Here is a 27,159-nt window from a genome sequence, read left to right as displayed (position 1 = left end):
GCTGCCTGTGTGCGGCTGCTGCGTCAGGCGTGGGGTGCCCCTCGTGAAGTCGCTCTCGACTCGGGATGCTCTCAAGGCGCTATTAATTAGAGCTAATTGCTTTCGGTTTAAAAAATTACATTGCCATAATCTATATTCGTATTCCTTTTCTCTTGCCACGAGACTTTGGCTATTTTTCTGTTTCCTTGATGTTTGCCCTTTTCTGTACCTTCTAATAAAAGGTCGTTTTCCTTATCCTTACAGGCATCACCTGAAGATGAAGGCCAGGCAAGGACACTCGACACAGCAAAAGAAATAGAGGTGATTATGTACTTTAAAAAAATACTTAAGTGGAGAATAAGCTGAAAGACGTAAATGACATGGCTCTGTTTGAAAGGAAAAGCACCTCGTACCTAGTGAGACGAGGGACAGCCTCTCCCGCGAGGAGCGCGGCAGCGGCGGGAGGACCGGGTCCCTGCAGCGTGCGGGCGGGGGCGCGGGGCGGGGAGCTCACGCTGGGAGGCTGAGGGTCCCCTCGTGGGGCGGCACCCGTGGCCTGGGTCTGGAAGGACAGAAGGACCTTCTTGCATATACGAAGCTCAGAAAGTGAGTGACTGCAGGACCTTGGGGAGAGGCCCAAGTGACAGTCTCATACACAGTGCTAAGAAGTTGAGATTTTATCCCAGGCCGTAGAGTGCCGTAGTAGAGTGTGTCGGAGGGAAGGGCTGGAGGGAGGGGACCAGTGGTGAGCTGTGGGCCTTGCTTGGCAGTGTAGAGGAGGAGACCGAAGACACGCAGCGGCGAGAGCCATGCGGAGCCCCGTGGCAGGACCTGGCACCGAGCAGGCAGTAGTGGTGCCAGCTCGTGTCAGCCGTGCAGCGGGCAGCGCCCGGCTGTCGGGGGGGCCGGTCACTGGGGCGCGTGCGATTGTCCGGGTGAACACGGGCCAGGCAGCGGCGGGGGACAGAGCCCCGGGGGAGACTGGCAGGTGAGGTAGGAACAGAAGACTGGTGCTTGTCACTCGTAACCTTAGAGTTGTCAGCAACGTGGTGGGGACAAAAGAGACACTTCCAGGAGTTAGGTGAGTGGGAAAACGGGGACACTGAGGATCTGAGACCTCAGTAAGCCCTTCAGCTGTGGGGACAGAACACCCAGAGGTGGGAGAGCAAGTCAAGACAGGTGGCAGTGTAGGTGGTTACAGAACCACGTCCGTTACAGCCCGTCCTGTGCTCAGGGGTGGGGCGGGGGAGGGGTTTGGGAGAGAAAAGACAGAAAGGGCAGGGAGGCCCAGCCAGGTGGTGGGCCGAGGGCCCCGGCAGCCCCATGCCCCCGCTGCACCCAAGCCCGTGGGTCGGTGGAGAAACCAAGCGCGGATTGTTTGAGCTCAGCGTGCAGTACCAAAGCCTAACAGGAACCGCTGACTTCCAGTTACTGACCATCTGGGCCCATCTGTTTCTAAAAAGCCACGTTGAAGTCATGGAAACAGTTTTAAGATGCCAAAATTAACACTGCACCCTTTTTGGGGTTTTGTTTGTCCCATGGAACACTGACAACCCGTCTTTGGGGCGTGGAGGAAGCCTGGGGAGGATCTTACGTACAAGATCCCCTACAGGGGTTCAGGTGACCGGGCGGGCGGGGCAGAGTGACGGTGGTCCCAGGCTGCTGTCACTTTGCCATGTGCAGTTGCTGGCATGTGTGACAGATGATACAGATTGTATAAGACACCATTACCTTACTGAGCAGGGTGGATTCAGGTACATTTCTTGGGCCGGCTTTGGGAATGGCATTTTTCAAGTATTCTGGAAAGACGTTTTCATAGGCAGCAAATTATCACTGCAAAGTAAATAGATGGAATAGTGGAGCCTGTGAACACCAGCCATCTTACTGAGTTCTCATTCTGGCACTGCCGGGGCTCAGCAGGCTCCAATCGTTCCTCCTCCTCTCCCCAAAGCAGATCACAGAGGTAGAGCCCGCGGGGCGGTTAGACACCAGCAACCAGGACAGGCTCGCGGCGCTGGAGGCGGTTGCCAGCTTTGGCGCTCCAGTTGAAGTTTTTGACTCTGAGGGTGAGTGTCTCCGGAGGGTTTGAGGGGAGCACCGCCTGACGTGGCAGTCAAGGCTCAGTGTCCCCGCCAAACAGACTCACGGAGCCATTGACCGCTGGCCAGGCTTCAGGGACAGTAAGGCACGTCTGTGGCGGTGGTCTCATTGGAGGGGGAGATGACTGAACACGGAACCACGAAGCCGGCGCGTGCGGGACCCGGGGGGCCCCTGCAGCTGTTCTCGTCAGTGCGCTCTGTCTCACCCCAGAGGCCGAAGTGTTCCAGAGGAAGCTGGACGAGACCACCAGGCTGCTCCGCGAGCTGCAGGAGGCCCAGAACGAGCGCCTGAGCACCAGGCCGCCCCCCAACACGATCTGCCTCCTGGGCCCCTCCTACAGGGAGATGCATCTCGGTAGGCAGCCCCCTGGGGGAGGGACACTCGCGTGGAGAGAGTGGACACTGTAGGCTTGGCATCTGTGTACTTGTTCTCTGAAGAAACTGCATTTCAGTACCCAGAAGCATTTTCATTTTGATTTTTTTTTTTCTAGCTGAACAGGTGACCAATAACCTTAAAGAACTTGCACAGCAAGTGACTCCTGGCGACGTCGTCAGCACATACGGGGTTCGGAAGGCCATGGGCATCTCCGTCCCCTGCCCCGCCATGGGAGACAGCCCGGTGGACCTCACGGAAGGTGCGTGCCCGGCCCTGTCGGGGGACGGCCACCTTCTCGCTCGCCTGGCCGGCAGCAGGCTCACCTCTGCCTGTTGTCCGTGTAGAAGGGACTCCGTTCTCGTTCCATCTTGTCCATGGAGCTAAAGGTGTCACACAATTGCAAAAAGAGCTCCGAGAGCATCTGAAAGGGCACGTCGCCCTCGCCTGCCCCGGGAGGAAGTGCCTCTGGACGCTGCCTCCCCCGGTGGCCCTGTGCTCATCGAAGGTGCTCAGGAAAGTGCGTTTTTTCTTTCAGATTTCGAAGAAGCTAAAAAGACTACTGTTGCTGAGTGTGGACCGGATGGGAGTGGAAGCTAACTGGTATTTGATTATATATTATGTACATATTTTTTCATTCTTTACTTGGAAATGCTTTTCACAAGATACTGCATATTTGTAAATTGTGTTTTTAATTAAACTTTGGAACAATGAACTTGAACGTCCCAGAGACGGCACTTCTGTTGGCTAACCAAGCTGACCCTGCGCCTGCGAGCTGGGCGGTGCGCAGCCACTGAGTCGCCCCCAGCCTTTCCTGAGCGCACGGGCGAGCAGCTCGGCGGGGCCCCAGAAGCCCCTCAGTGTCCCGCATTGACCAGCCCTGTTAAAGAAACCGCCGTGCTCCCCACTTCCCAGGCTGCATCTCACGGGTCACTCAGAAAGCGTCCCTGGGAGGGCTGCGGCCGCCCCCAGCTTCAAGGCGTGGGGCGAGGCCTCCCGGGAGGCGGGCACGGCCCCTGCTCCCCCGGCCCCAGGTTACTGGGCGGGATTGGCCCTCGAACTTTAGATCTGCTTTAGATGAGACCCTGAAGGCCGAGAAAACATTGAAACTCAAGACATTCCTGTTTTTTTAATACTGGTAATTTTAATACATGAAAAGCTAAACCAAGTAGAAACACTGGTACTTTATAAAAAAAAGTGTTTTGAAACAAATGCTACAGATCCATACTCAGTATACAGAGTAACCCTTAGTCATTTGCAAGTACCTTCTCATAGCATATGTCTGCACGTGACCTGTTACACACACACGCACACATATACAGTGGTTAAGGGTCTCCTTTTCCGTCAGGAAGTTTTCTTAAATAAACCCACCAACCTCATGGGGCGGGGGCGTTCACTGGCGTCAGTGAGGCCACCTTTGTGGGAACTTTTAAGCAAGTCCTTGACCCATAGGAAAGGTCAGCGTTAGAAAAAGATACTTGTCCTGTCATATATGGAACAAACTGGCACGTGAAGAAATGACTTGATAATTAGAAAAAACTGCAAGTGACTTTTATGGTCAGTTACACACTTTGATCTGAACATTGAAAACTTACAATCATATCTGAGCACAGTGCTTTAATTTGAAATAGAGAAAACCGCAGTAATGGCAGCCAGTTACTTTTTAAACTCCCTATTGGGATTCCCGTTGCTGAAAGGACAAAGTAATGATGTTGCACAGGGAGGAGCCGGCCCGGTGCCCTGGTGCATGTCGCGCGTGTTAGGGGGGCCTTCCCGCCTGCCCGGGAGCGCCAGCCGGCAGCTCCACTCCCCGCGGCTTCTGAGAGTCCGGACTCCAGCCCTTCAAGCAGTTTAAGACCTGCTTTCTTTCACCCACGTTTTGGCCATAAAATGCCTTTGCAGCGCAAGGTCTTGTTACTTATTTGTGCCGTTCCCGTTACACGCACCACCTCAGCACTGCCCCAGGCCTGCCCAACCCCGTTGTGCAGGTCAGGACACGCCCACAGTGCAGCGTGGCTCCGGCCGCTGCCCAGGCTGCATGCACTGCGCCGGCCAGCACCAGGCGGGCCTCTGTGCCGAGCCGTCCCGCCTGCTGCCAGGACAGTCTCTTGCAGCCTCCCGTGTGCATAGTTGGGTGGGATTGCGGGGGTCTGCGGGAGTCTCCTGGCTAGGAATCCCAGCTGTGCAGGGGTACTGACCTGTGGGAGGGCTCCTGGGCCGCTCTGGGCGCGAGGCAGGGAGGTCCGTTCAGAAAAAGGAATGGACAGGTTGGTTGGTTCTCACCTTAGGGCCTGGTTTGGCTGCTTTGGACTCTGTTAAGAGTTGAGGCTCACAAGCCTGGCTTCTTGCAGCTGCCTTGCTTCATTCAGCGAGAACAAGAGCGTCTCAGCATCCGAGAGGGCGCTAGCCTCCTGGGCAAGGGCCCTCCACGTGCCCTCATGGAGTGCGCCCCCAGGGCGGGGCCCCTCGGGGTTAGAATTGGGTCGAAGGGCAGGGGTGGTCCGGGCTCTCCACAGGTCCTGGCCTGCCTGTCCGGCATGGGCGCGGGACGCAGGGCAGCCTGCAGGGGGGAGCGAGGACGGGGCTGAGAGTTGTGCCTAGTTTTCTAGGCTTTTTGTTTATTGAACCTTATCTCAAAATATGGGACCCAAAGTGGTCTGATTTAGTGCCAGGGCCACGCTCCTCCCTGCCGTCTTGCTTGGAGCCACATCCCACAGAGCTGGGATAAGCCCATAAGCTGACACGGGACAGGAGTCCTACTTATGTGCCAGTGGTTAAAAGGCAAGAGAATATGCTTGGAGGGAAGACAGCTGTCTAGCCTCTAAGAAGTCATTAAAAAGGATAAAACCTCCGTTAATAATGTATCCGTTTAAAACAAACACACCGCAGAAATGGAAAACAACAGCGCGTGTCCTCCGTGGTCTGTCTCCTGAAGCCATGAGCAGGCCTGACACCCCCTCGCCAGCTGTTTACCAGCTCGCCCAGGCAAGAAGCAGACCCCCAGCTGGTCCCCTGGGGCGAAGGGCGCCCCCCAGCCCCCCCACATACTCCTGGTCTCAGTCCTGCACCTAGGAAAGGGGTCGCTCCTGCAGCTAGTGCCCCAGCACCCACAGGTGTGTCCGGTCAGGGGCCGGAGGAGGGCGTGCACCTCGGCAGTGAGCCTCGTCCCGACGCCAGCAGCTCGGAGGGCCTGGCACCCCGGGCCTGGGGAGGCTCTGGCCGCCTCGAGCTGGGACCGCGCACCCGCATCCCCGGAAGTCCTCCCGTGCGAATCCACGGGAGTCACGCGGAGCCATCTGCTGGGAGGCAGCGGTGGCCAGGCCCGTGGAAGGCCGTGACCGGCAAGGGGCTGCGGCTTCCCGTCGGCCTGCCCTCGGGGAGGGGGTCGGCCCGCGCAAGTCCTGGCCCTGCCGCCAGCCCTCAGTTCAGCCCAGGCCCTTGAAACTTGGCAGTGTCTGTGCAGACGAAGTAAGTCCTCAGTTCCCCTTTGCCTTTGACGTTGATCAGTCCTCGGCACTCACAAGAATAACCTAGTCCCTGGAGAATGGTGCATGTCTCTTCAGTCACCTGGAGAGGAAACAAACAGAAGGCTTCAGAGGCGGGAGGAGCGCCTGTGCAGGAGCAGCGGGTGGAAACTGCCGGTGGGCCGCGCGCCCAGCCTCCCTGGAGAGTGTGGCCGCCACCCGCCACCCGCCACCCGCCACCCTCCCCTCCGGCAGGTCCTCGCTCACGCTTCCCCCGCGGGTTCTTACCTGGATCTTGCCGAGCTCCCCAGTGCTCTCCATCCTACTGGCCACGTTGACTGTGTTTCCCCAGATGTCGTACTGAGGCTTCCGCGCCCCGATCACGCCGGCGATCACAGGCCCGTGGTTGATGCCTGCAGATAACGTCAGCAGCCGTCCGGTCACAGAGGCCGCGCCTCCGGCTCCCGCCTGGACTGGCATGGGGGGCGGTGGGGGGCGGGGGGGGCGGGGCGGGGGCACGGTCCAGAGGGAGGTGGGGCAGCGCTCCCGCGTTGGGCGCAACTGGTGCTCCGCAGCCCCGGCGGCATCCACAGCCCCAGCGCCCGCTCATCTCTTAAAGAACGCGGGCTCCGAGCAGGGCCCCGTGGGCCCCCAGTGACCACACGGGGTGACGGTGCATTGGAAGGTCATCTAGTTCATTAAAGCCGGTGGCTTGTGGCTCTCCACCCTCTGTGTAGGGATGTATCCTTATCTAAACTAATCAGAGCGAGCTCTCTGGAACCTTTCCTCACGGGAGACAGCCGGGTGCACCACAGGTCCCCGCCCGCCCCGGCGCCCTCACCGACACGCAGGCGGAAGGAGTTGAAGGAGTGCCTGTTGATGCCGTCCAGCTTGCTCATCAGGGCGATGCTGAACTCCACCATGATGCCGATGTGGGCGTGCTGCCGCTCCAGGTCCTGGGGGACAGAGCGCTGTCCACGGGGCCGTGGCGGGCCACACCCCGTCCTGCCTCGTCGGGGCTGCATGGACACTCCAGAGCACCTTGAGCGCCACTTGGGCACGACGCCCGGGAGCGGGGCCGTCGGCGGGCAGGGATGCGCCGAGGGCCCGAGGCCTCCCCCGCACCACGGCCCCTCCCTCATAGGCCAGGGCCTGCGAGGGGCCCCTCTGAGGGGGCAGGTCTGTGGACTGTTAGGTTCCACCTTGGGGGCTGGGATCCAAGGTCACTAGGCCGGCTGAGTACCTGGTTCTCCTGCCCGGAGGGGCCGCTGAGCCCAGCAGCTGCCATGTAGGTGCTGCCGATTGTCTTGATCTTCTCCACGCCACTGAACTTGGGCTTCAACAGCAGCTGCAGGACCGGGGGGGGGGCGGCGGGGGACAGGGCCATGGCAGCAGCAGCCGAGCTGCCCCGGGCTCCGAGGGGGTGTGGGCTCCTGCCCCCCACCGCTGACAGCAGAGCCCTCCTCTAGGGACAGGCGGGCCCTCCCTGCTCCTCCTGCCTGTCGTCCCTGCCTCCCTGCCCCTCCCGTTCCCATCTGGCTCTGGCTCTGGCTCCAACTCAGGAGCGAATGGCCGGCTATAGAGCAGTGCACACGGGCACGTCAGCTGCGCCGGCTGAGCTGGAAATCTCTCCTCTGCAAGGACCCCCAGCTGACCTCAGCCAGCTGCATGCCACAGGGGAGACACAGAACTTGAATAAACGAAAAAGCCACCAGGAGGGTGGCACGTCCGTCTACCAGGGCACAGGGCGCCGCCCTCCCCCCACTCCCAGCCGGGCCGCACCTCATCGAAGTCGGCGATGATCTCGTTGAGCAGGCGCAGGCACTCGAGCCCCTCCTTGTTGACGTCACATTCCGTGTAGAACACTTTGAATTCCGGCACAGACGCAAACATGACACAGACGCAGTCATAAGACTGATGGTACCAGTCCTGGCGGGAGGGAAGGCACGGGCCTCAGGCCACCCACCCAGCCTCTGGGGGGCCCGCCCCTGGTGCTGCAGCTGCTCCAACCTGGTGGCCGGGGGCTCATTGCGTGGGGGTGGGGGCCTTTCAAAGGGGATCTGAGTCCGCAGAGCAGGGTTGAGAACCCCCAGGTGGGAGATGGCAGGAGACGGGCCTCTGTCTGCAGCTCGCTGCTGATCAGAACCAGCGGAGACACCTGTTCATTGGGGCTGCTCGGGTCTCAAACGCGTGACACGCTTGCACCTGTGGCCATCCTACCCTGCAAGTACTGCGGGCCCTACCTTCCAGGTGCCAAAACCAAGGCCCAGGGAGTGGGGTGTCCCGTCCCCGCAGGCCCGACTCCCCAGCCTGTGTCCCTCCAGCTGCCAGCTCACACTGGCACCAGGGTGCCCGGCGGAGACCCACGGGAGCTGTGCTGTGAACCACTCCCTGCCCTCGGGCGGCCCGGGCCCCCGCCCACCACACCTCGTTCAGCTTGTCCCCGATGAAGTGGGCGGCCACGTGCGCCGGCAGGACATTCTCCAGCAGAAGGCGGTTCACGCTCTCCATGGTCTCAAACTCCTCGTGCTCCTTTTTGAACTTCTTCTTCCACAGACAGTCCAAGCGGCAGTAGTAGTCGATCTGCAAACGGCGGGGAAGCAGTGTCCCGGTCCCAGTGAGCGAGATTCGGGCCGGCACCCGCCCGCCCCGCAGGGCTGTGTGCCCCAGACAGCAAGCAGCCCGCCCCCGCCCCTGCCTCCGCCCCCCGCGGGGAGGGCAGGTCGGCGCTTCCGGGCCTCACCTGTCTGGAGAGCGTGAGGAGGGTGAAGTAGAAGAGAACCAGGTAGAAGCTGCTCGTGGTCTTCAGGCTGCTGCACTGACAGGCCGGGGAGCTGCGGGGTGTGCAGGGAGGCAGGGGTCGTTCCCAGCCCCCACGCGCCGGGGGGCGGTGCGCACCCAGGGAAGAGCCACACAGTCGGGCACCTCTGCCCTCAGCACTCACGGTGCAGATGGTAAACAAGACGAGAGAGAACTCCAAGAAGGGGGAAAGGGGGGAAAGGGGGGAAGGGGGGGAAGGGGGGGAAGGGGGGGAAAAGGGGGGAGGGGGGAAGAGGGGGGAGGGGGGGAAGAGGGGGGAAGGGGGAGGGGGGAGGGGGAAGGGGGAGGGGGAAGGGGGAAGGGGGAAGGGGGGAAGGGGGAAGGGGGGAAGGGGGGAAGGGGGAAGGGGGGTAAGGGGGAGGGGGGAGGGGTGGGGGTGGGCAGGCCTCACTGAGGTGACACCTGCGCTCACACCCACACGATGAGGACGAGCCCCATCTAAAGCGAAAGCCCCCAGCAGCGCAGCAGCGAGGGGCCGGGGCCTCAGTGGGACGGGGGTGATCCGGGAAGCCGTGCGCTGGCAGGAGTTAGCAGGGGCCGGCAGACCCCCAGGGGCAGGTTTTGTTCTGGGGCCCCATGGGCCAGCCTCTTCGTTCAGGGGGAGCCAGGACCCCTCTCAACCCAGGCGTGGCCCGGAGCCCCCAGAACCATGTGCTCACCAGCGCTTCCCAGAAGACAGGTGCCAGCCACCTGACCAGACACAGAGCACACGCAACTGCTCTTTCCAGGGCTAGGGCTGCGGCTGCGGCTGCGGCTGCGGCTGCGGCTGCGGCTGCGGCTGCGGCTCTGGGCAGGGGCTGGGCTGCAGCGAAGCCACCTCCGCACCCCCTGACGGGCCCAAAGACTGGGCAGCCCGGGAGGCCTCTGCGAGACCAGGGACGTCCCCGGAGAACCTGCCCGCGAGTCCCACTCTGCTCGGAGCTGCAGACCTGGCGCTTTTCTGTAAAGTGGGCACCACGCAGTGCCCCCCGCCCCCCAGCATCCTGCCCACTGGGGCCAAGAATCAGAAGCACCAGCACCGCAGTTTGAAATGACACGGAAACAGGTGCTACCGTGGGCCCCAGTCATGACGGGGGTGGCATCGGGGCCCCACCTGAGGGTAGCATTGGTCTCGGTGAGGTTGCCCAGGCCGCAGCTACAGCAGCCCCACTGCGCGCACTGGGAGACGTTGAAGAGCACCAGGTAGGCCACCAAGGCCACCGTCAGCAGCACCACTTTCAGCTCCAGGCTCACGCGCAGGAACACAGAGCAGGCGACGAAGGCCAGGATGCAGCTGCAAGTGTAGTACTGGGGAGACAGGGTGCTGGTCACCCCACTGTCCCGCACCTCAGAGACACGCCCCGGGCCCACCTTTGTGCCTCCGTGACGAGTCAGCGTCGTCCTGACCTCCCTTCTAATGACCAGCAGGCAACGGGGTCTCAGACTTCCTACTGCTCTGTTGTTTTGACTGTAATTTTACTTTCACTTCTGGCAAGTGAACTCATTTCAAGGAAAACAATGTAATAAAACGCCCGTGGTGTGGCGACGTGACAAAGGGCAGCGGAGAGGCGTGCACGCGACGTGACAAAGGGCAGCGGAGAGGCGTGCACGCGACGTGACAAAGGGCAGCGGAGAGGCGTGCACGCGACGTGACAAAGGGCAGCGGAGAGGCGTGCACGCGACGTGACAAAGGGCAGCGGAGAGGCGTGCACGCGACGTGACAAAGGGCAGCGGAGAGGCGTGCACGCGACGTGACAAAGGGCAGCGGAGAGGCGTGCACGCGACGTGACAAAGGGCAGCGGAGAGGCGTGCACGCGACGTGACAAAGGGCAGCGGAGAGGCGTGCACGCGACGTGACAAAGGGCAGCGGAGAGGCGTGCACGCGACGTGACAAAGGGCAGCGGAGAGGCGTGCACGCGCCTGACAGCCTCGCCTTCTGCCATGAGCGTGCCCTTCCTGGGGCGCATCTCTGCCCGCGCTACTCCCCGGCTCACGGTCTCGCGTGGCTCCCCAGCGCCCCCGCTAGACCAAACCCCCCGCCCTGAGCTGGGTCGGTCCTACCGCTGGCCACCACCCTCCCCCCCCACACCCCTGCCCCAGAACCTCCTGCTACAGGCCTTTGCCTCACTGTCCCCCCTGCCCCGCCATAACCTTTCTGCCCTTTAAGGAACAGCTCAAAACAGGCTGCTGTCGCCCCTGAAGCCCCACAGCCGCCATCCTGCTGTGGAACTTCCAGCGGCAGCCGGCCGGGCGCCCGGCCCTGCACCCCATGGCAACCTCGCCGGCCCGCTTCCTCGTTATCAAAATGGAGACACTACAGGCCACCCAGAGGGTGAGGGGCCCGGGCGCTTGTGGTCCCCCCGCCCCGCAGCCCCCGCGGGCCCCGCCTGTCCTGGGAGGGGCAAGGCTTGGTACTCTCACCGGGAGCAGCTCACACAGGGTCCTGTCCCTGCTGCTCAGGCCCCTCGGGCTCGACTCGTTCCCGGCCGGCAGCCCCAGGGCTGGGGAAGGCGGCGGCGGCAGCGGCTGCAGAGGGACAGGGCCGCACAGGGCCAGGCCCGAGGGCTCCGTGAGCTCCGTGAGCACCCCGGGCATGTCCTGCCAGGCCCAAGGGCTCCGAGCTGGCCCAGGGACACCGGGCCCCCCAACTCCCCACAGCAGCCGTCAGCCTCAGTGGGGACAGCTAGGGAGAGACGGGTTCAAGGACAGACACGGGGAGGGCCCCACCCTGAGCTGGAGGCTGACAGGGGCCGGGAAGGTGCTGGGGTCAGTGCTGCCGCCGCCGGTGCCCCTGAGCAAGGTGGTCAGAGTCTCGAGTGGGCACGCAGCGGGGACAGGCCCTGGCTCTCGATGTGGGGCTACAGGGGCCCGCAGGAACAGTCTGAGGCACGGAGCACGTGACCACGGCCGCGACGGCACCCCCGTCCCCCTGCGTGTGCCCAGGACGGCTCCCGAGTTTCCAAGAGGGTGACACGGGGTCCTCAGAGGGCCAGGAGGAAAGGACGGGCGCAGAGGACGTGCGCTGCAGGACCCCTGCGGGGCTGGCCCCGTGGATCTGGGGCCCCCAGCTCTCACCAGCCATGGAACCTCCCAGGCCCGGCCACGGGGCCCTGCAGGGGGTCGCCTGACCTGTGGCTTTCAGGCAACGCAATTCTGGGGGTCTCGGGTGGGGAGGCTCCCAGGGTCAGGGCCGGCTCGCTCCCCCCAGGAGGCAGGCGCGGGGGCCTTGACGCGCCCAGGACCCACCAGGTTGACAACGGCGACGGTGAGCAGGCTGCCAATGGTCAGGATGGCCAGGGACAAGCGCAGGAGCGGGTGGGTCTCCACCCTCTCGGACAGGGCCGGGAGCGTCCCCCAGGTGGGGCAGCACCTCTGCGGGACCACAGGGTCCGGTCAGGCAGCTGCAGTCCCGCACGGGAGGGGCGCCCACAGCCCGGGGCCATGGACAGCTACGGCCAAGTGGGGACTACGCGAGCAGGCCAGGCAGGCAGAGCTCAGGAGAAGCGCCAGAAGCGCCCCGCGCTCTGTGACTGGGCGGGGGCGGGGGCGGGGGCGGGGGCGGGGGCGGGGGCGGGGGCGGGGCGGGCTTGAGGGGGCACCGCCCACCAGGGAAGGTCCAGGAGGCAGCGGCTTGCACCTGCACAGCCCCCACCCCAGTGGAGCCCCCGTGGATGTGCCGCCCGGGGCCTCCCCACTCACCAAGAACTCATGGGCAAAGCACAGGCCCAGCACCAGCACCAGCACGCAGGCCACCAGCCCAAAGGACACCCCCAGGGCCGCCGTCCTGGATGGAAGGGGACAATCTACGTTCTGGGGGACCATCTGCCCAGACTGAACCCCAGACACGCTCCCCGGCCCCTCCCAGGACCCCAATTCCCTGGCGCATGGTCGCCTTCCGCCCCTCTGACACCGCTTAAAGCAAACACCAAGCCCGACTGCAGGCGCAGGGACACTGTGGCTGGGCCCGCCCTGGGGCTCCGAGGCCTGAAGTGGCCGGGCTAGGCCCAGTCCCCGCCCCCGCCGGACCCCAGCGGGCTTCACCGTCGCCCCTCCCCGGGCCAACCTGGGCATCAGCAGGACGTGGACCAACAGGATGCAGACGAAGACGAGGCTGGCGCAGGCGAAGTAGTGGCGGACCCGGGGGATGGGCGCCAGGCGGTACTGGGGGCGACAGAGACTGTGAGTGGCGGCCAGGACCGCGGAGGCTCCGCCTGCAGGGCCGCTGCCTGCCCCTCCCGGGTGGCTGGGCGGCTCCACTCGGCCGCCTTAGAAAACCCTCGCGCCCTCCCTGCACCACAGGTGACACTGCGCCATCCTCAGGGACCCACAGCTCGCACTTGTTCTGGCTGTGTGTTCAGAGACCACACCTTCCCCCTGCCCTCCACCCCCGCCCCCGCCCCGGCCCCGGCCCGGGTTTCCCACTTGATGTCCGAGGCCCCTGGAAAGCCCAGGGCCCAAGTCTGCAGCCACCGCTGGGCTCTGGGGCTGGTGGGGGATCTGTCCTCACCCCAAACCGAAGAGTAAGGCCGGGCCGGGCCCCGGGCGGCCGGGTGGGGACCCCGGGCTGCCCGCCCCTCCTCCACCCGGACACGTGGCACCATGGCACGGCCGCGGCTCACAAGGCTTCCTGGCGCAAATGAGCAAACCCAGCTCCCAGAGCCTGCCGCCCGCCCGGCCCAGCCTGGGCCCACGTCTGCCTCCAGACCCCAGGCCCCCCGCCCCAGAGGGCCCCTCGCCCGGAGCCCCTGCTAGAGGTGGCACCCCCATCCTGGAGGCCAAGGCCGGGGAGGGGTCCTGGTACGCGGGTACAGGGGCTGGGCCGCCCCTAGATAGGCCACCCCTAGATGGGCCACCCGAGGCCAAGATGCCCCGAAACCTCCCAGAGTCTGTGAGCTGGAGGGCAGTTTCCGCCCCGGCTGCAGGCCGAGGGTTAGCGGGCAAGACGCGTGACGCGGGTGCCCGTGGCCGGCACCCTGTGTCCCCCCCAGGCCTCGGCGCCCCCCTTCCTGGGGCTGCCCAGGGCCCTCACCTCTCGCTCAAAGCCCTTCTCCAGGAAGATGGACCCGAAGGTGTGGAAGTCGTCGGACTTAGAGCAGCAGGGCCTGTGGGGCGGCAGGTGTCGGGGGCCGCGGGTGTCGGGGGGTGGCGGCAGGGCCGGGGAGGACCCACCCTCAGGAGGCAGCACCGGGGAGGGAAAACAACGCCATGGACGTGCCTGGGGCTGGGTCGCCGGGGGCCAGGCCACGCGGGCAGCCCCGTCTGAGGGCCCGGGCAGGCAGAGGTCCAGGAGCCTCACCTCGTGGAGCTGAGCCCCTCGATGGCTGACAGCATCTCGTCATCGTCCGAGTCGTCCTCCGACCGCCCCTTGGGGGACGCACTCCTGGAATCAGACACCCACAGGCCTCAGCCCCAGGCCCCCTTGCGCAGAGGCAGCGGTGTGGAGCCTCGTGCGGGACGGTGAAGGGGCAGCAGGCAGGTCTCTCTGGGGCCCAGCGAGGGCAGGCGAAGGCCCAGCAGGGCCCGGCCGGCTGGCAGCCCAGCAGGAAACAGCAGCGCTGGCCCCCCTCCACGCCGGCCCCTCAGGGGAGCACACAGCAGGCGCTCAATCGTTGTGCGGTGCTGGTTTCTAGAAACACTCTGATCCGAGCCACGGCAAGCTCCGTGGCCAGGGCCGGGCCTCCCAGAGCTGCCCTCCTGGGCAGAGGCTGGTCAGGGCAGCCTGCCTGGAGGAAGTGACTGGGACAGGACTTGGCTAGAAAGGCAGGCCGCACGTTGACAGGGGAGGGGACCGCACACCCACCTGTCGGGGGTCCGGTGGCGCCGCAGGGGGATGGCCTGGAAGGGAGGAGAAGAGACAAGTTACTCCGCAGGGCGCGGGGCCGCGGACCCGTCGCAGGCCTGGGTCCTGCATCTCGGCTACGCGGGCAGGGTGTCGGGACTCCCCTGGCTGCATCCTGAATCGAGGCTGAACTCGTCTGGGGCCTGAGGGGGACGGACACGTCCCAGCCACCCTGGGGCACCGCCCACACGCCTCCAGCCCCAGGAGGCAGCGGGGCAGAAACCGACCCATCTCACGGGCTCCGCCGCCCACTTCGCAGGGCATCCCAGCCCCCAGCTCCCCAGGAGGAGGGGGCCTACCCTGATCTTCCGGCCGCTGGGGACAGGGGTCTCGCCGCTGCTCACGCTCTCTCGGTGGTTGAGATGGGCGAAGGGCCGCGCAGCCCCCCAGGACTCGAGGTAGCGGGTCATGCGCAAGGACGCCCGCATCTTCAGGGCCGCGTCCCCCTTGGGCTTGGGGAGGTGCTGGCTGGGCGGGGGTGGCTGCTGGCTCTGCGGGCAGACACGGACACGGCCCGTCCCCCCTCGTTTTCCAGCCCCCGAAACACGGAGCTGCCAAGTGCGTGGCCCACCTGCCCCCTGGGCCTGCAGTCCCGGGAGACAGGCTGGGTCCCGGGAGACAGGCTGGGTCCCGGGGGACGGGCTGAGCCAGGCCCCAATCTGGGGGCCGGCCCTCCGCCCCCCAGGAGTAGACAAGCCGCACCTGTGCACGGCTCGCACACCTGTATCTCGCCTCCCCAGGGAGAGACTGACACAGGGACATGTTCCAGGCCCCACCTGCCCTCCTGGGAACCAGGCGATGTCTTGGGGCCCCTCCCGTGAAGGCGCCCGTGAAGGGGAGATGAGCCCAGGGAAGCCACAGGCGGCAGTCCCTGCCCTCCCACATGTGGCCACCACGTGTCCTTCCTGTGGGGACCAGCCAGGAGGACGTGGGGGGCTGACCACCCAGAGAGACAGTGACGCCCCGCCACGGGGCCACCCCTCGCCTCTGGGCACTGTTTTAGTGATTTCCACCTGTGCGGCCCCCAAACCGCAGCACGGGTCCACGACTGCCCACCTGCCTGCCAGCGCTGTGCCAGGGATGCCGTGGCTCGGCCAGGCCCCGAAGGAGGGTCCCGCCCCCGGAAAGCACCACGCCTTGGACCTTCCCCAGCCGGGGAGGACGAGAAAGGCCAAGGCCACCAGAGACAAGCTGGGTCCATCTAGAGGCTTCTTGAGAGCCCTGAACCCCTGACGTTACTGCCCTCCAGGAGTCCCCGTTTCCTCGGGTCCCCACCAACACCTACACTCACAAACACTTGGGCGACTGCAGCGGCAACCTCCCTGGAAACGTCTAGCCTCCTTCTGGGAGAGGCGCCAGTCTGCCTAGCCAGCGGGACGGCGTGGGACCCGGCCTGGGTGAGAGGCCCAGGGCCCCGGACGCACCGCGCCCTACGTGAGCTCCTGCCCTGCCGCGGGGGCAGGCCGCCTGTCTGTCTCCCCCTCCCATCAGACACCCCGGGGGCAGCAACTCAAGAAATCAGAGACCCCCTTCAGGGGGACGTGCTGGCCACGGACAAGGCCCCACGGAAAGCTCGCCACCACAAGCCGGGGTGGGAGGCAGAGCACCAGATACAGTAGAGGCAGCGGGTTGAACCCTGCATGAGAAACGCCTGCCCTCGCTGTGCACTCAGTGGTTCGTGGGGCGGGGCGGGGTGGGGCGGGGCGGGGCGGGGCTGGGGGGGGGAGGCTGGCAGGCCGGCCGGCCGGCCCTGAGGACAGCCAAGGCCGGAGCGAGAGGGAGCGCAGAGCCTGCGTGGCCGACATTCTTGAGCGAGGCCCAAGGATGATTCACCAGTGGCTCCAGGACATGCCAGCCTCCGGGGCGGACGTGGGGCCGGCTAGGAGCAGTCCCAGGGCCTCCACCACTGTGGGGGCCTAATGACAGCAGGGCCATCGGCCCACCAGGCAACACCACGTGTCAAAGCCCGGGGCGCAAGGAGGCTGGGCCCACGGCCATCCCCTGCTTTCCCAAGTCTCCCTCAAAGCGCACTTCTAGAATGTGTCTTTTGAAAACCGGGAGATGAGTGACAACCGCACGGAAAATGAACTCATAGTGACTTCTTGCCAGGGTGTTCACGACGCGCCAGGCGGCCGTGCATGTGTCCCCCGGATCCGCGGTTTCTCCCGGGAAGCCGCTGCTGTGGAGCCCGTTTCCCGGGGAAGCTGGGAGCCCCGGCAGCCGCCCCCTGCTCTCCCTGCAGGGCCCTGCCCCAGGAGTAGGCCCCCCGCCCGCTGCGTCTGAGCCCTCGTACCCGGGGGTCGATGACCAGGTAGGTGCGGATGTTCATCTCCTTCAGGTAGGGGTCCCGCTGCTGCCCGTGGCCATCCTCCACCTCGTAGGCCTTGTCCAGGTGGCTCAGCGTTGCCTCTGTGATGTGCACCCGGCTGAGGGGGGGACCCGAGTCAGGCGGGCGATCAGGAGTCCACCCGCAGCCTGGCCCCCCCGCCGCGAGGCCACGGCTCCTGCCTCGAGCCCCGCCCTGACCCCCCACCACCCGCAGGGCGGCCCGGCCTCAGCCTCTGGCCCCAGGGCTGCCCGGAGAGCCTCACCCCGGGACTCCAGCTGCCTCCATCCTGTTGGCGAGGGACACGTCGTGGGACCACACGTCGTACTGCCACTTGCGCAGCCCGATGACACCACACAGCACGTTCCCCGAGTGGATGCCCACACGCATGCTGATGTCCACGCCCGTGGCCTCCCGCACCTGCCTGAGGGGGAGTGGGGTCACCTCACCCCGGCCAGGGCTGCCTGTGGGGCCCCGGACTCCAGGGTGGCTCGAGGTCCCAGCATGGGCAGGGCCTGGTGCGGGGCGGGGGCCCTCTCAGCCCGAAGGGGCCGTCTCCTTGAAGGGAGCTCAGCACCCCGTCTCTGGGAGCGTGGCCACCCCGAGATCAGAGGCTGGAGGAGGAGGAAGCTCCAAATGGCCCGCGTTGAAGGCCCTCACACGCTACCCCAGGGTGTTCCCCAGCCCGCAGCACCAACTCGGTTCCGGAAGGAAGCCAGGAGCCCGGGGGCTGCGGGGCACCCTCCAAACAGTCGGACACAGACATCATGGGGGCCAGGCTTTGGGGGTCCTTTCCGAGCACGGGGGCCCCAGGGGTCGGGCGTTAATATCCCGCAGGACAAGAAGCCCAAGTGACACCATCCCCGGGGCACAGGGCTCCCCCAAACATAGGCAGGCCTCTGGGTCCCTTTGATGAGAGAATGAATTGGGGAGCAGCCGGAGCCGTGTGTCCATCAACAGGGGATGGATAAGCCCGTCAGGGCCCAGGCAGAGGGAACAGAAGGGGACCCGCACAGCCTCCACGTCTGGGGCGCGGGCTGCCTGAGGTCAGGCGGGCGGGGCTGCCGAGCCAGGCTAGGACGGGGACCCTGCGCCTTTGCCGGTTCTCCCCGCGGCTTCCAGGGAGGTTCCGCGAGGTGGGGAGAGCTGGAGCTCGGCCCCCCCACAGCAGCCCTGCCCCTGCCATCTGCCGTGAGCTCTGGGCAGCGGACCCAGCCCCCTGGCCTCCACCGCCCACCTGACCCCCGCGGCAGGCGCTTCCCACAGACCATGATGGATGCTGGGGCTCCAGAGGCCCTCAAGGGGCGTGGGGGCTGGGGGGAAGGGAGGCCTGGGGGCTGGGGGGCTGGGAGGCTGCCCGCTGCCTCCAGGGTCTTCAAAGAGAGCAGGAAGCAGGCCAGCTCGGAGCCGGTCCGCGTCGGCCAGCGCCCCGGCCGCCGCCAGGGCCGCCCTGGGAGGACGGCAGCCCAGCTGCCCCTCCTCACGCTCCCCAGCTCCGTGCGTCTGACACTCAGTGACAAGGAGCCCCAGAGGGAGGGACGCAAAAGGGACGGCTCCGTGATCCCAGCCAGCCGCCTGCACCCTGAGCCTCAGCCTCCTCATCCGAGGAATGGGGACAATGCGGTCCCCACCGTGCCCGGGGAGGCAGGAGGGGCCGCGGCAGGGACAGGCCCCAGGGTCCCGCACGTGCCCCTGGCACCTACTTAATGGCCTCACACATGTCCAGCCCCATCTTCACGCAGTTCCGGGCGTGGGTGGGCAGGGACACAGGCAAGCCTGACACGCAGTAGTAGCAGTCTCCCAGGATCTTGATGCGCATGCACTCGTTGGCCTGCGGGCGAGGGAGGGGCCGGTCAGCGGGCGGTCAGCGGGGCCGGTCACACCGGCGGCCGCCGCCTCCCCACGCCCTCCAGGGTCCACCGGCCTCCTTCCCGGCCAGGGGCCTCCTCCTGGGGAACCAGCCACCAGCAGCAGCGTCGGGGCCGGCAAAAGGGCAGGGGGTCTGGGGGTTCTCCAGGAGGAAAGCCAAGTGCCAGAGGCGAAAATGAGTGTATCTGGTGGGGGGGGGCCACCTGAACGCCCCCAGGGTTGGGGGCGCTCCCTTCGTTTCCTTCATCCCTGCAACGTCTGAGCGCCATCTGAGCGCCGACTGAGCGCCCTGCCCTGCACTGGGCGCAGCCGTGAACAAAGACCAAACTCCCTACGGCCGTGGGGTTCACACGCTGGTCACAGAACTAGACCCTCCACGGGACAAAATCTTACACCATCCACAGCGCTAAGAGCTAAGGCAGGAAATCGGGGAGGGGAGGGGAGCCCCGAGGGTGCCTCTCGGAGGAGGTAATGTGCCAGCAGAGGACTAAAAACCCACCGGAGCAAGCCCCAGCCTGGTCTGGAGAAAGAGCAGCCAGGGAACAAAGGGAGGGGCAGGGCAAAGGCCCTGGGGCCGGAAAGTGGAGGCCCAGGCCCGCTGTCGCTGTCGGAGCTTCCACTTGAGATGCTTCTGTGGCCCCCGCCCTCTCTGTGAGCCCGCAGCAATGGCGGTCATGCGCACTGAGGCCCTGGGGCTGGGGTTTTCAGGAGCATGAAGAAAGAGCCCCATGCTGGACCCTCTCCCCCATCCCCGAGCCCCGCCAGAGGCTGCAGCAAGCAGCCTGGCCCCTGGTTCTGCGGGGGAGGGAGGCCCCGGGCAGGGGCGCCGGTACCTCAGCTCCCTCCTGCACGGACCCAAAGGGCTGGCTGCCCTCCTGGAACCAAGGTCTCCTCTGTCTCCGGGTCTAGCGCCCACTCCCGCCCATGCTAGGGGTGACGGCCCTGCGCCCATGACGAGGCAGGACACCACCCCTCCGGCCAGGTCCCGGGACCTATCACGCCTCCCTGGGCAGCCCCTTTTCTAAACCCTCCTGCAGCGACCCCACTTGAGGGCGGCCCGCCTGCCTCGCGCTAACCTCTGGGTGGCCTGGCCAGCGGGCGAGGAAAGGAAAACAGCTTTCCTAGAGAGCAGCAGGAAGTCAGGGGCGGGCCCAACGCCAGGCACGGGTCAGGCCCCCGCTGCTCCCCTGGGGCCGGCCCGCACCCTGGGGACCCGCCCGCGCCGCCATCGGGGGTTTCTGGGAGCCCTGTCCCGGGCTGCTCCTTGGCCACCGACACACACTGAGGACGTTGTGCGGCCGTGTTGGGGGCAGTGGGTTCCTGAGCCCAGATGCAATGTGACACCTCAGAGGGCAAGCCGTGTCCCCCGCGAGTTACAGTTCTGGAAGTCGACTACCGGGGGGAGAAAAGGCGGGGGCCGGCCCTGCCCAGTTCTCAGCTGGGGGGCTGCCACCCGCCACAGCCTTCCTGCCCCGACTGTAAGACGGGGCCACCCCCTGGGCCTGCCCGGAGGGAGGGCTATGTCTGGGAGGGCCAGCTGTGGCCCGAGACCTTGGCCCCTGGCCCCCGGCTCCCCATGAGGCCCAGCCTCTGGGATCTCCAGTCTGCTGGTTCAAGTCATGAAGGCAGGCTGCAGGCTGGACAGGCCCGCTGAGTCACTCAGTCCGCAGCACCTGGGGCTTGCAGAGCACGGGATGGCCCTCCTGAGCACCACTGCCCAGTGGTGTCCAACTATAATTTGGTTACCCCTGTGACGGGAGGCTCATCCCCAAAGACAGAGCCTACCCCTGGCAGGGAAGCCCCTCCTCAAACTGAACAGCTCTGACCATAACAATCTCCTCCTATGCCCTGGCTAGTGTGGCTCAGTGGATCGAGCCCCAGCCTGCGAACCAAAGGGTCTCTGGTTCGATACCCAGTCAAGGCACAGCCCTGGGTTGTGGGCCAAGTCCCCAGTAGGGGACGCATGAGAGGCAACCACACATTGATGTTTCTCTCTCTCTCTTTCTCCCTCCCTTCCCCTCCCTCTGAAAAATAAAATCTAAACAAAAAGAATCCCTAGTGCGGGCCAGGCCTTGCCTCCCACCAAGTTCAGACCACTGGGTCCTCTGCACTTGAAGCGGCATGGGCATGGGCATGGGCATGGGCATGGGGGAGCTTTAAGTTTTCCACGCGACTCAAATACACAGTCAGGATAGAGCGCCCCTGCCTCACATCTCCCACTGGGTCTGTAGTTAGTGGCCACCGCTCCCAGCAAGCCTGCGTTGACCACCTGCGTCCGGGCCAGGCGCTACCCAGGCCCAGCCCCTGCGGCCCTCAGCAAACCGCAGGGCCTGTAGGCTGGAGCGACTTCAGGACAAGCCCAAGGCCCCAGACACGCTCAGGGCTGCCACTCGGCAGGGCTTGGGACCGCTATGTAAATCAATGAATAGCGGAGGCCCCTCCCCCAACCCCAGCCCCCACTCCCATGCTGCTCACACAGGCAAAACAGTGAGACCCCAGTTCAGCCCTGTCTGGTCTCCAGACCTCTTGCCCACCAGCTGCATCCTGGAGACTCTCTCTGCCCTATCCTGCCAGGCTCTCCAGGGACCTAGGTCAAGTCCCTCTCGCCTCACCTCAGCCCTCGAAGTCCTTGCTGGCCTAACCCTGTGACCTGGACCCCCTTCGCACTGAGCTGCTTTCATCCCATGGGCACACAGAACTGCCTACTCCAGGGTTTTGTATATGCTGTTCCCTCTGCCCAAAACACTGTTCCCTCTCCTCCTCGGGGCTCTTTTGAAGCTTCTCAAACATTCCCGTTCACATGATCTACCTGGGATGTTGTCAGAGACAGATCTGGGTAGGCCCAGCATCCCACAGCCCTCCCAAGCTCCCAGGAGAGGCCAAGGCTGCCAGCCTTGCACAGTGAGGATGGAGCCGCCTCCTCCAGGCAGCCTTCCAGAGCCCCTGTCTGAGCTCCTGAGCCCCATGCACCCCCTGCTGCGGACTCTCAGTCTCCCCACAGGCCTCACATTCTGGTGGGATAGAATTCCAGCAACCTCAGCCACCACTTGACCTCCACTTCCACCGCAGGGCACTCAAACGCATTTGCTGACTGAAGGCTCAAATTCCACCAAGGCCTCCCCCACCTACCCCAGCACGGCGCTGGGCACGGGACGCCGGGATGCAACGGGAGAGGGCTCCTGGCTTTCCCACCCACGGTGGGCAGCGCGGGCTGGTGGGCTCACCTTGGCAATCTGGTCGAACTTCCCGAAGAGCTCATTCAGCATCACCACCAGCTCTTTGGGGGAGCAGTCGCTGGCCAGCCGCGTGAAGCCCACAATGTCAGCGTAGAGGATGCTGGGGGTGGGGGGAGCGGCGGGAGGGTCAGAGCCAGCCCCGCGGAGCACGGGGACATCCAGAGCCCCAGCCACCCCTGCCACTCCACAGCCTCCCTAGGAGTGGGAGGGGCCCTCCGACCACAAAGACCAAGTGCCAGAGGGTCTGGGTGAAGGCAAATCCCCCAGGGGGCGGGGCCTGCAGACCCCACCCCAGACCCTGCTGCCACTGCTGCTCGATGGCACTCCTACCAGCAAACGCGCTGGCACCTGACAACTTCCTTCTCCTCCCCCTGGTCTGGGGTGTCCAACCTGCGGCCCGTGGGCCACACGCAGCCCAGGAAGGCTGTGACTGGGGCCCAACGCAAAACTCTAAATTTACTTCAAACATCATGAGTTTTGTTTTTTTTTTGTGATTACACGTCATAGTGCACTTAATGCATGGCCCAAGACAACAACTCTTCTTCCAGTGTGGCCCAGAGGCGCCAAAAGGCAGGCACCCCTGCAGATTTTCACCTTCGCACCGACTTCAGAGCCGAATGCCCTCCTACGTTGCGACCCCACCCCACCCTTGTCAGACTCCCATTCTACAGATGAGCAAACTGAGGCTGGGGAGGCTAAGGCTGCCCGGGAAGCCAGAGCGGCCATTGGCCCCAGGCCTCCCAGCTCCGAAGTCAGAGCTCTGGGCCGCCCACAGCCCAGCCAGGTGGCACAGGGGCCTTCCCAGGAGATGCCATGCAGACCCCGTCCCGCCCACCTGACATTCTGGTGCCGCTTGACGTAGAGGCTGTGGAAGTTGTTGTCAGGCAAGTAGCGGCGGTCCCCGCACTCCTTGAGCCGCTCGATGATGGTCAGCTTCATGCCCATGGAGATGTGGGCCGGCAGCACCGACAGCAGCAGGTTCTCCTGGGCACCAGGGGCGGGGCGGGGTGGGGGGGAGCAGGCGGGGGGATGTCAAGCCCCAGCCTTGGCCTCCCACCTCTCCTTTCTGTTCTGCCCGCTGCTCCTCCCACCTCTGCCGGCCTAGGCCCTGCCCCAGCCCGGCCAGCCACGTGTCCTCCCATGTCCCCCACAGTGCCCTGAGGTGAGGCCTGCGTGGGTGTCGGGCCTCACCCCCCACGCACACGCCGCTGGATGTCCACAGAGAAGGGCTGCAGGGCGTGGGGCCGGGGGCACAGCTGGGGCAGGCGGGACCCCCACCTGCTGGCGCTTCTCGATGCGCAGCTTCCGCCGGATCTGGATGCACTTTACAGTGTAGGTGAAGAGGTCGCGGGAGGCGTCCTGCATCTGGTGCTTGTGGAAGGCACCCGTGAGGTTCCCGCACAGGAAGATGATGGCATTGGTCAGCAGCTGCGGGCAGGGGCGGGCTCGGGTTTGGCCTGGTCCATGCCCCTGGGGCACCGTCCCCTGGGGGGGCTGGTGGTGGCACTCCTGCCATGCCTTGACATCAAACCCCCTCGGGCTGTGCCCATCCTGGGGTGGGCAGGGAAACTGAGACCCAGACAAGGGCTGGCCTCCTAGGGAGTCGCTGTGGCTACAGGGCTCACGCCTGACTCAGCACCTGCCCAGCATTCGCTAGGCCCCGGAGACCAGGGGACCAGTGGCGTCTGGGGAGGCAGGAGCACGCGCCTGTCAGAGCCCGGGGCCCGAGGGAGCACCAAGGGCTGTCGCAGGGGCAGGGCGTCCACCTGGCCGCCCAGAGCTCCGGCCTCGGCCTCGGCCTCGGGAGCCGGCTCCAGGCCCCGGCAGGAGGGAGACACACGCATAAGTCAGCACTGAGTGCTGGCAAATTTTGCTCACTCAACACGAAGACACAGGCGTAACGTCCAGGGACATCCCCGGCCCTGTCAGGCGAGGCCTGGGGCAGAGCTCATCCAGGGACAGTGCACTGCACCTGGCAAGGGGCCCGAGGGCCCGAAGTCAAGGGCGGGGCTGAGCCTCCAGGGCACCAGCAAAGGCCGCAGGGCCAGGCGCCTGCCCAGGGGGCCGGCTTCCCCTGCCCTTGAGGCCGTCGGTCTTCAAACACGGCCCCCAAGCTTCGGGACCTACTCACCCCTGTCTCCCCATGGGCCTGGCTGTCCCCAGCCGGAACCAGCGTCCCCGCCCAGGCCCCCTGGAGCCCCTCGCTCACCTGCAGCCCCACCCCGACGCTGGGGGACGAGAAGACCTTCATCAGAACGCCCAGCACCAGCAGGTGGGAGGCGCTGGAGACGAGGCCCGCCACCATGGCCCCCTGCATGCCGAAGGGCAGCAGCGTGTAGGCCACGAAGACCACGAACAGGAAGAAGGGCACCTGGGGGCGGGGCACTGGGCATGAGGGTGGGGTCCGGCCACGCCCCCAGCCTGGGACACAGCCCAGGCCACGGGCGCCCGCTGCCCTCCCTCCTGCCCTCCCTGCGTGGAGAGAGGTGGTAACAGACACCCATCGGGGAAGGGAAAAGTCGCAGTCGCCTCCTGGGCCAGACCAGCCAACTTGACCCATCGTTTCCTATCAGCTGGTTCATAGCCTGGGCCGAGGCCGAGCCTCCCCAGGCCCTCGGGCGTGACCCAGGGCGCGCCCGCCTGCTGCCCGCTGCCCGCTGCCCGCGGCTCTCCCTCTGCAGGAAAGGTAACGACCGGGAGGCTGCGCCCTGTCCACTCTCCGCGCTGGCCGCTGCCACCCCGCCTGCCCTGCCCCTGCCCCCCTGTCCCCCTGCCCCCCTGCCCCCCTGCCCCCCGGGATGAGCCCCGCCCATTACCTGCTCCCACGCACAAGTCCCATTCCTCCACGCATCAAACACCAGCACGTAGCCCAGCGCCACGAGGCAGGCCCAGGTGAGCAGCGCGGAGGCCCAGAGCCACCGGCGGCTGAGGCACTCCATGCACACCAGCAGGGCCAGCACCGCAAACACGGCCAGCGTCAGGAATGCGGTCCCCAGGACAGCCTGCTGTCCGGACGGGCCCTGGGTGCGGAAAACATTCACGGAAATGCCATGGCCTTCCCCAGCCCGGCCGGTGCCACCGCCTCCGGAGAGCCTGCCGGGTCGGCCTCTCCAGCCTGCCCGGGGCTTCCAGCTGCCGGCAGCCCCTCCACGCAGGCGGCGACTGTGCTCCCTCCAAACGCCACGGTCTTTCTCGCCTGCAGGCTTGGCCCAGGCTCACACCTGCCGGGCTGCCTGCACCAACGCCTCTTCCCTGCCCCCGCAAAGACCTGAGCAGCCTGCACACCGGCCCGGCCTCGCTCCCTCCCTCCACCCCGCCCCCCATCAGAACTCCCTGGGGGACAGGTACAGGAGACCAGGAGCAAAGCCACTGCCGCTGACTCTCAGAGCCAACAGAGGTGTACAAGGGAGGGACGAGCGATGACACCCAGAGGGGGAGAGCTGGCGCCAAGGCGCAGACTGGCACACCCGGGGGCTTGCAGGAAAGAGGTCTCAGAGGGACAGCACCCGGTGTCCCTGCGGGGCCCCTCAGCTCCATGCGCACGGAGGCTGATGGGGCGCCTGCACACGGTCGGTGCTCAGTCGCTGTCTGCTGAGTGCTGGAACAAGAGTCCCGCAGCACCTACTGGGTGCCGGGCACTCGACACCCACGTCACCCTGTCAACACCCCCACGCTTTCGTCTCACACTGTAGCCACCACCAGCCACACGTGGCCGTTCCAAACGAAGGTTCCTTGAGTTCAAGGTAAATGAGAAATCAGTCCCTCAGCCATAGCAGCCACGTGTCAAGCGCTCAGCGGCTGCAGGGCGGTAGCGGCCGGAGCAGGGCAGGGCCAGAGACGGGGTCGGTGGCGTCGGCTGGACGGCTGCGTTCCCACGGACCCCGAGACCGCAGCCAGGCTCCGGGAGGAGGAGCGTGGCGTTGAAGCACAGCGTCTGCCGTGGCAGCAGAAGCAGCGGCCGTCACAGGCACGCCATCCCTGGCCGCGGTCCTCCACAGGATCCAAGCTCACAGTGGAGAAACGTGAGGGTCGCTCATTTGGCCAAACTAATGTAATATCTAAAACCGCCCCAGATGGCAACATTTTAAAAACCTGCCTCCCGTCAGCCTAGCGCTTCACAGGTGCGGAAACGCGGAGACTCGCCCAAGGCCTCCCGAGGACCGAGCGTCCGCGCCGAGGTCCGAACCCCAGGGGAGCCCCCCGCCCGGGGGCCGCCCGCACTCACCCCGTAGCTGAAGGCGGCGATGATGAGGGCGACGCAGGCCGCGATGGCCACCAGCAGCAGCGTGAGCAGCAGCGGGCCGTGCTGGCTGGTGAGGCGGTACTTCTCGTACAGGGCGTCCCGGTCCGGGCCCTCTTCGCCCTCGTTGAGAAAGTAACGTCCCTTGGCCGGCATGTTCCCGCCTTGGCACGCCCAGCCGGCAGTCCGCTCAGGAGACGGTGCGGCCGGGGGGGCATCGGCGTGCTGCCCCCGCCCCTGCAGTCCTAGGCCTCTGGCCTCCCTGAGCCTGGCAGACGGGGCTGGGGAGGGGCCCTCTCCGCCGGCAGACCCATGGGCCACGCAGGCCTGCCCGCGCCACTGCGGGGCCTCGGTCACTGCACTGCGGTCATCGTCCTTTGCATCCACGCCGGGCTGACCAGACACGCGGGCTCCTCAGCTCTGCAGACACACAAAGCGACCCGGATCTGACCTGAGCAGGCCGAGGCAGGGAAGGGCTGACACGGGGGCCCTCCGGCCCCCGCCGCGGCGGCGGGGAGCTTGACAGCCCCCGGTCCGATGTATCAGCCTGAGCCTGAACCCGCCTGAGTCCTTTGTAACGCTCTGCATGCCCCACGCTCATAAAGCGCGCCCCGTGTGCCCCAGACTGGGGTACCATCGTCACCAGCCCCATGTGGCTCTTTAAAATCAAAGTTGATTACAATGAAATGAACAACTCGGTCCCTCGGTCACACCAGTCCCATTTCAAGCACTCAACCACCACACACCCCTGGTGGCTATTATACAGGACGTCCAGAAACGTCCACCGGACGGCACTGCCCGAGAGCTTGGCCTATGTCGCCATTACCGGTCTCCGGTCCAGCTCGCATTTCGTGTACGGTGTGAGGCAGGGATCCAGCTCCCTGTCCTTTCCCACGTGGCTAATTATCCTGGCAGCGGCCACTGAGGCCGCCTCC

At 65.4% G+C, this 27,159-nt stretch overlaps 2 protein-coding genes across 3 annotated transcripts in view; one reads left to right on the top strand and one right to left on the bottom strand.

The window, feature by feature from the left end:
* BRD7 (bromodomain containing 7) overlaps positions 1-3,151 on the top strand; it is a 37,317-nt gene extending 34,166 nt beyond the window's left edge. Inside the window, exons 13-17 of one of the 2 annotated variants that reach the window (XM_054570321.1) lie at positions 244-300; positions 1,934-2,045; positions 2,290-2,433; positions 2,570-2,713; positions 2,990-3,151. In XM_054570321.1, coding sequence (XP_054426296.1) covers positions 244-300; positions 1,934-2,045; positions 2,290-2,433; positions 2,570-2,713; positions 2,990-3,051 — 519 coding nt within the window. In that variant the 3' untranslated portion in view covers positions 3,052-3,151. Of the gene's footprint in view, positions 1-243; positions 301-1,930; positions 2,046-2,289; positions 2,434-2,569; positions 2,714-2,989 lie in introns of both variants that reach the window. The other variant, XM_054570320.1, reaches the window with a different exon arrangement.
* A 1,914-nt stretch (positions 3,152-5,065) lies between these two features.
* Positions 5,066-26,380, bottom strand: ADCY7 (adenylate cyclase 7). Its single transcript, XM_054570274.1, has 25 exons — positions 26,210-26,380; positions 24,801-25,004; positions 24,194-24,355; positions 23,263-23,412; positions 22,820-22,968; positions 21,973-22,084; positions 18,583-18,710; positions 17,145-17,303; positions 16,847-16,979; positions 14,853-15,044; positions 14,515-14,549; positions 14,011-14,094; positions 13,744-13,816; positions 12,778-12,875; positions 12,414-12,498; positions 11,961-12,086; positions 11,136-11,240; positions 9,829-10,022; positions 8,659-8,749; positions 8,343-8,498; positions 7,698-7,844; positions 7,159-7,263; positions 6,757-6,871; positions 6,204-6,328; positions 5,066-6,018 (listed from the first exon to the last, which is right to left on the bottom strand). The coding sequence occupies exons 1-25, from the start codon at positions 26,378-26,380 to the stop codon at positions 5,872-5,874; spliced, it is 3,246 nt and encodes a 1,081-aa protein (XP_054426249.1). The 3' UTR covers positions 5,066-5,871.
* Positions 26,381-27,159: the final 779 nt, after the last annotated feature.

Source organism: Pteronotus mesoamericanus, unplaced genomic scaffold (genome assembly GCF_021234165.1).
Source record: "Pteronotus mesoamericanus isolate MK-2021 breed Mesoamerican mustached bat unplaced genomic scaffold, CSHL_Meso_final contig_202, whole genome shotgun sequence".
In the NCBI taxonomy this organism is placed as follows: Eukaryota; Metazoa; Chordata; class Mammalia; order Chiroptera; family Mormoopidae; genus Pteronotus; species Pteronotus mesoamericanus.
This window is presented reverse-complemented; position numbering and strand designations above follow the sequence as displayed.

Excerpts from the sequence above, each read along its gene's own strand:
- ADCY7 (XM_054570274.1), bottom strand. The coding sequence starts at position 26,380 with ATGCCGGCCAAGGGACGTTACTTTCTCAACGAGGGCGAAGAGGGCCCG. Across the intron at positions 13,817-14,010 it reads GAGGGGCTCAGCTCCACGAG|GCCCTGCTGCTCTAAGTCCG; the intron begins GTGAGGCTCCTG and ends GCCGCCCCACAG. Across the intron at positions 12,876-13,743 it reads AGAAGGGCTTTGAGCGAGAG|TACCGCCTGGCGCCCATCCC; the intron begins GTGAGGGCCCTG and ends TGTCGCCCCCAG.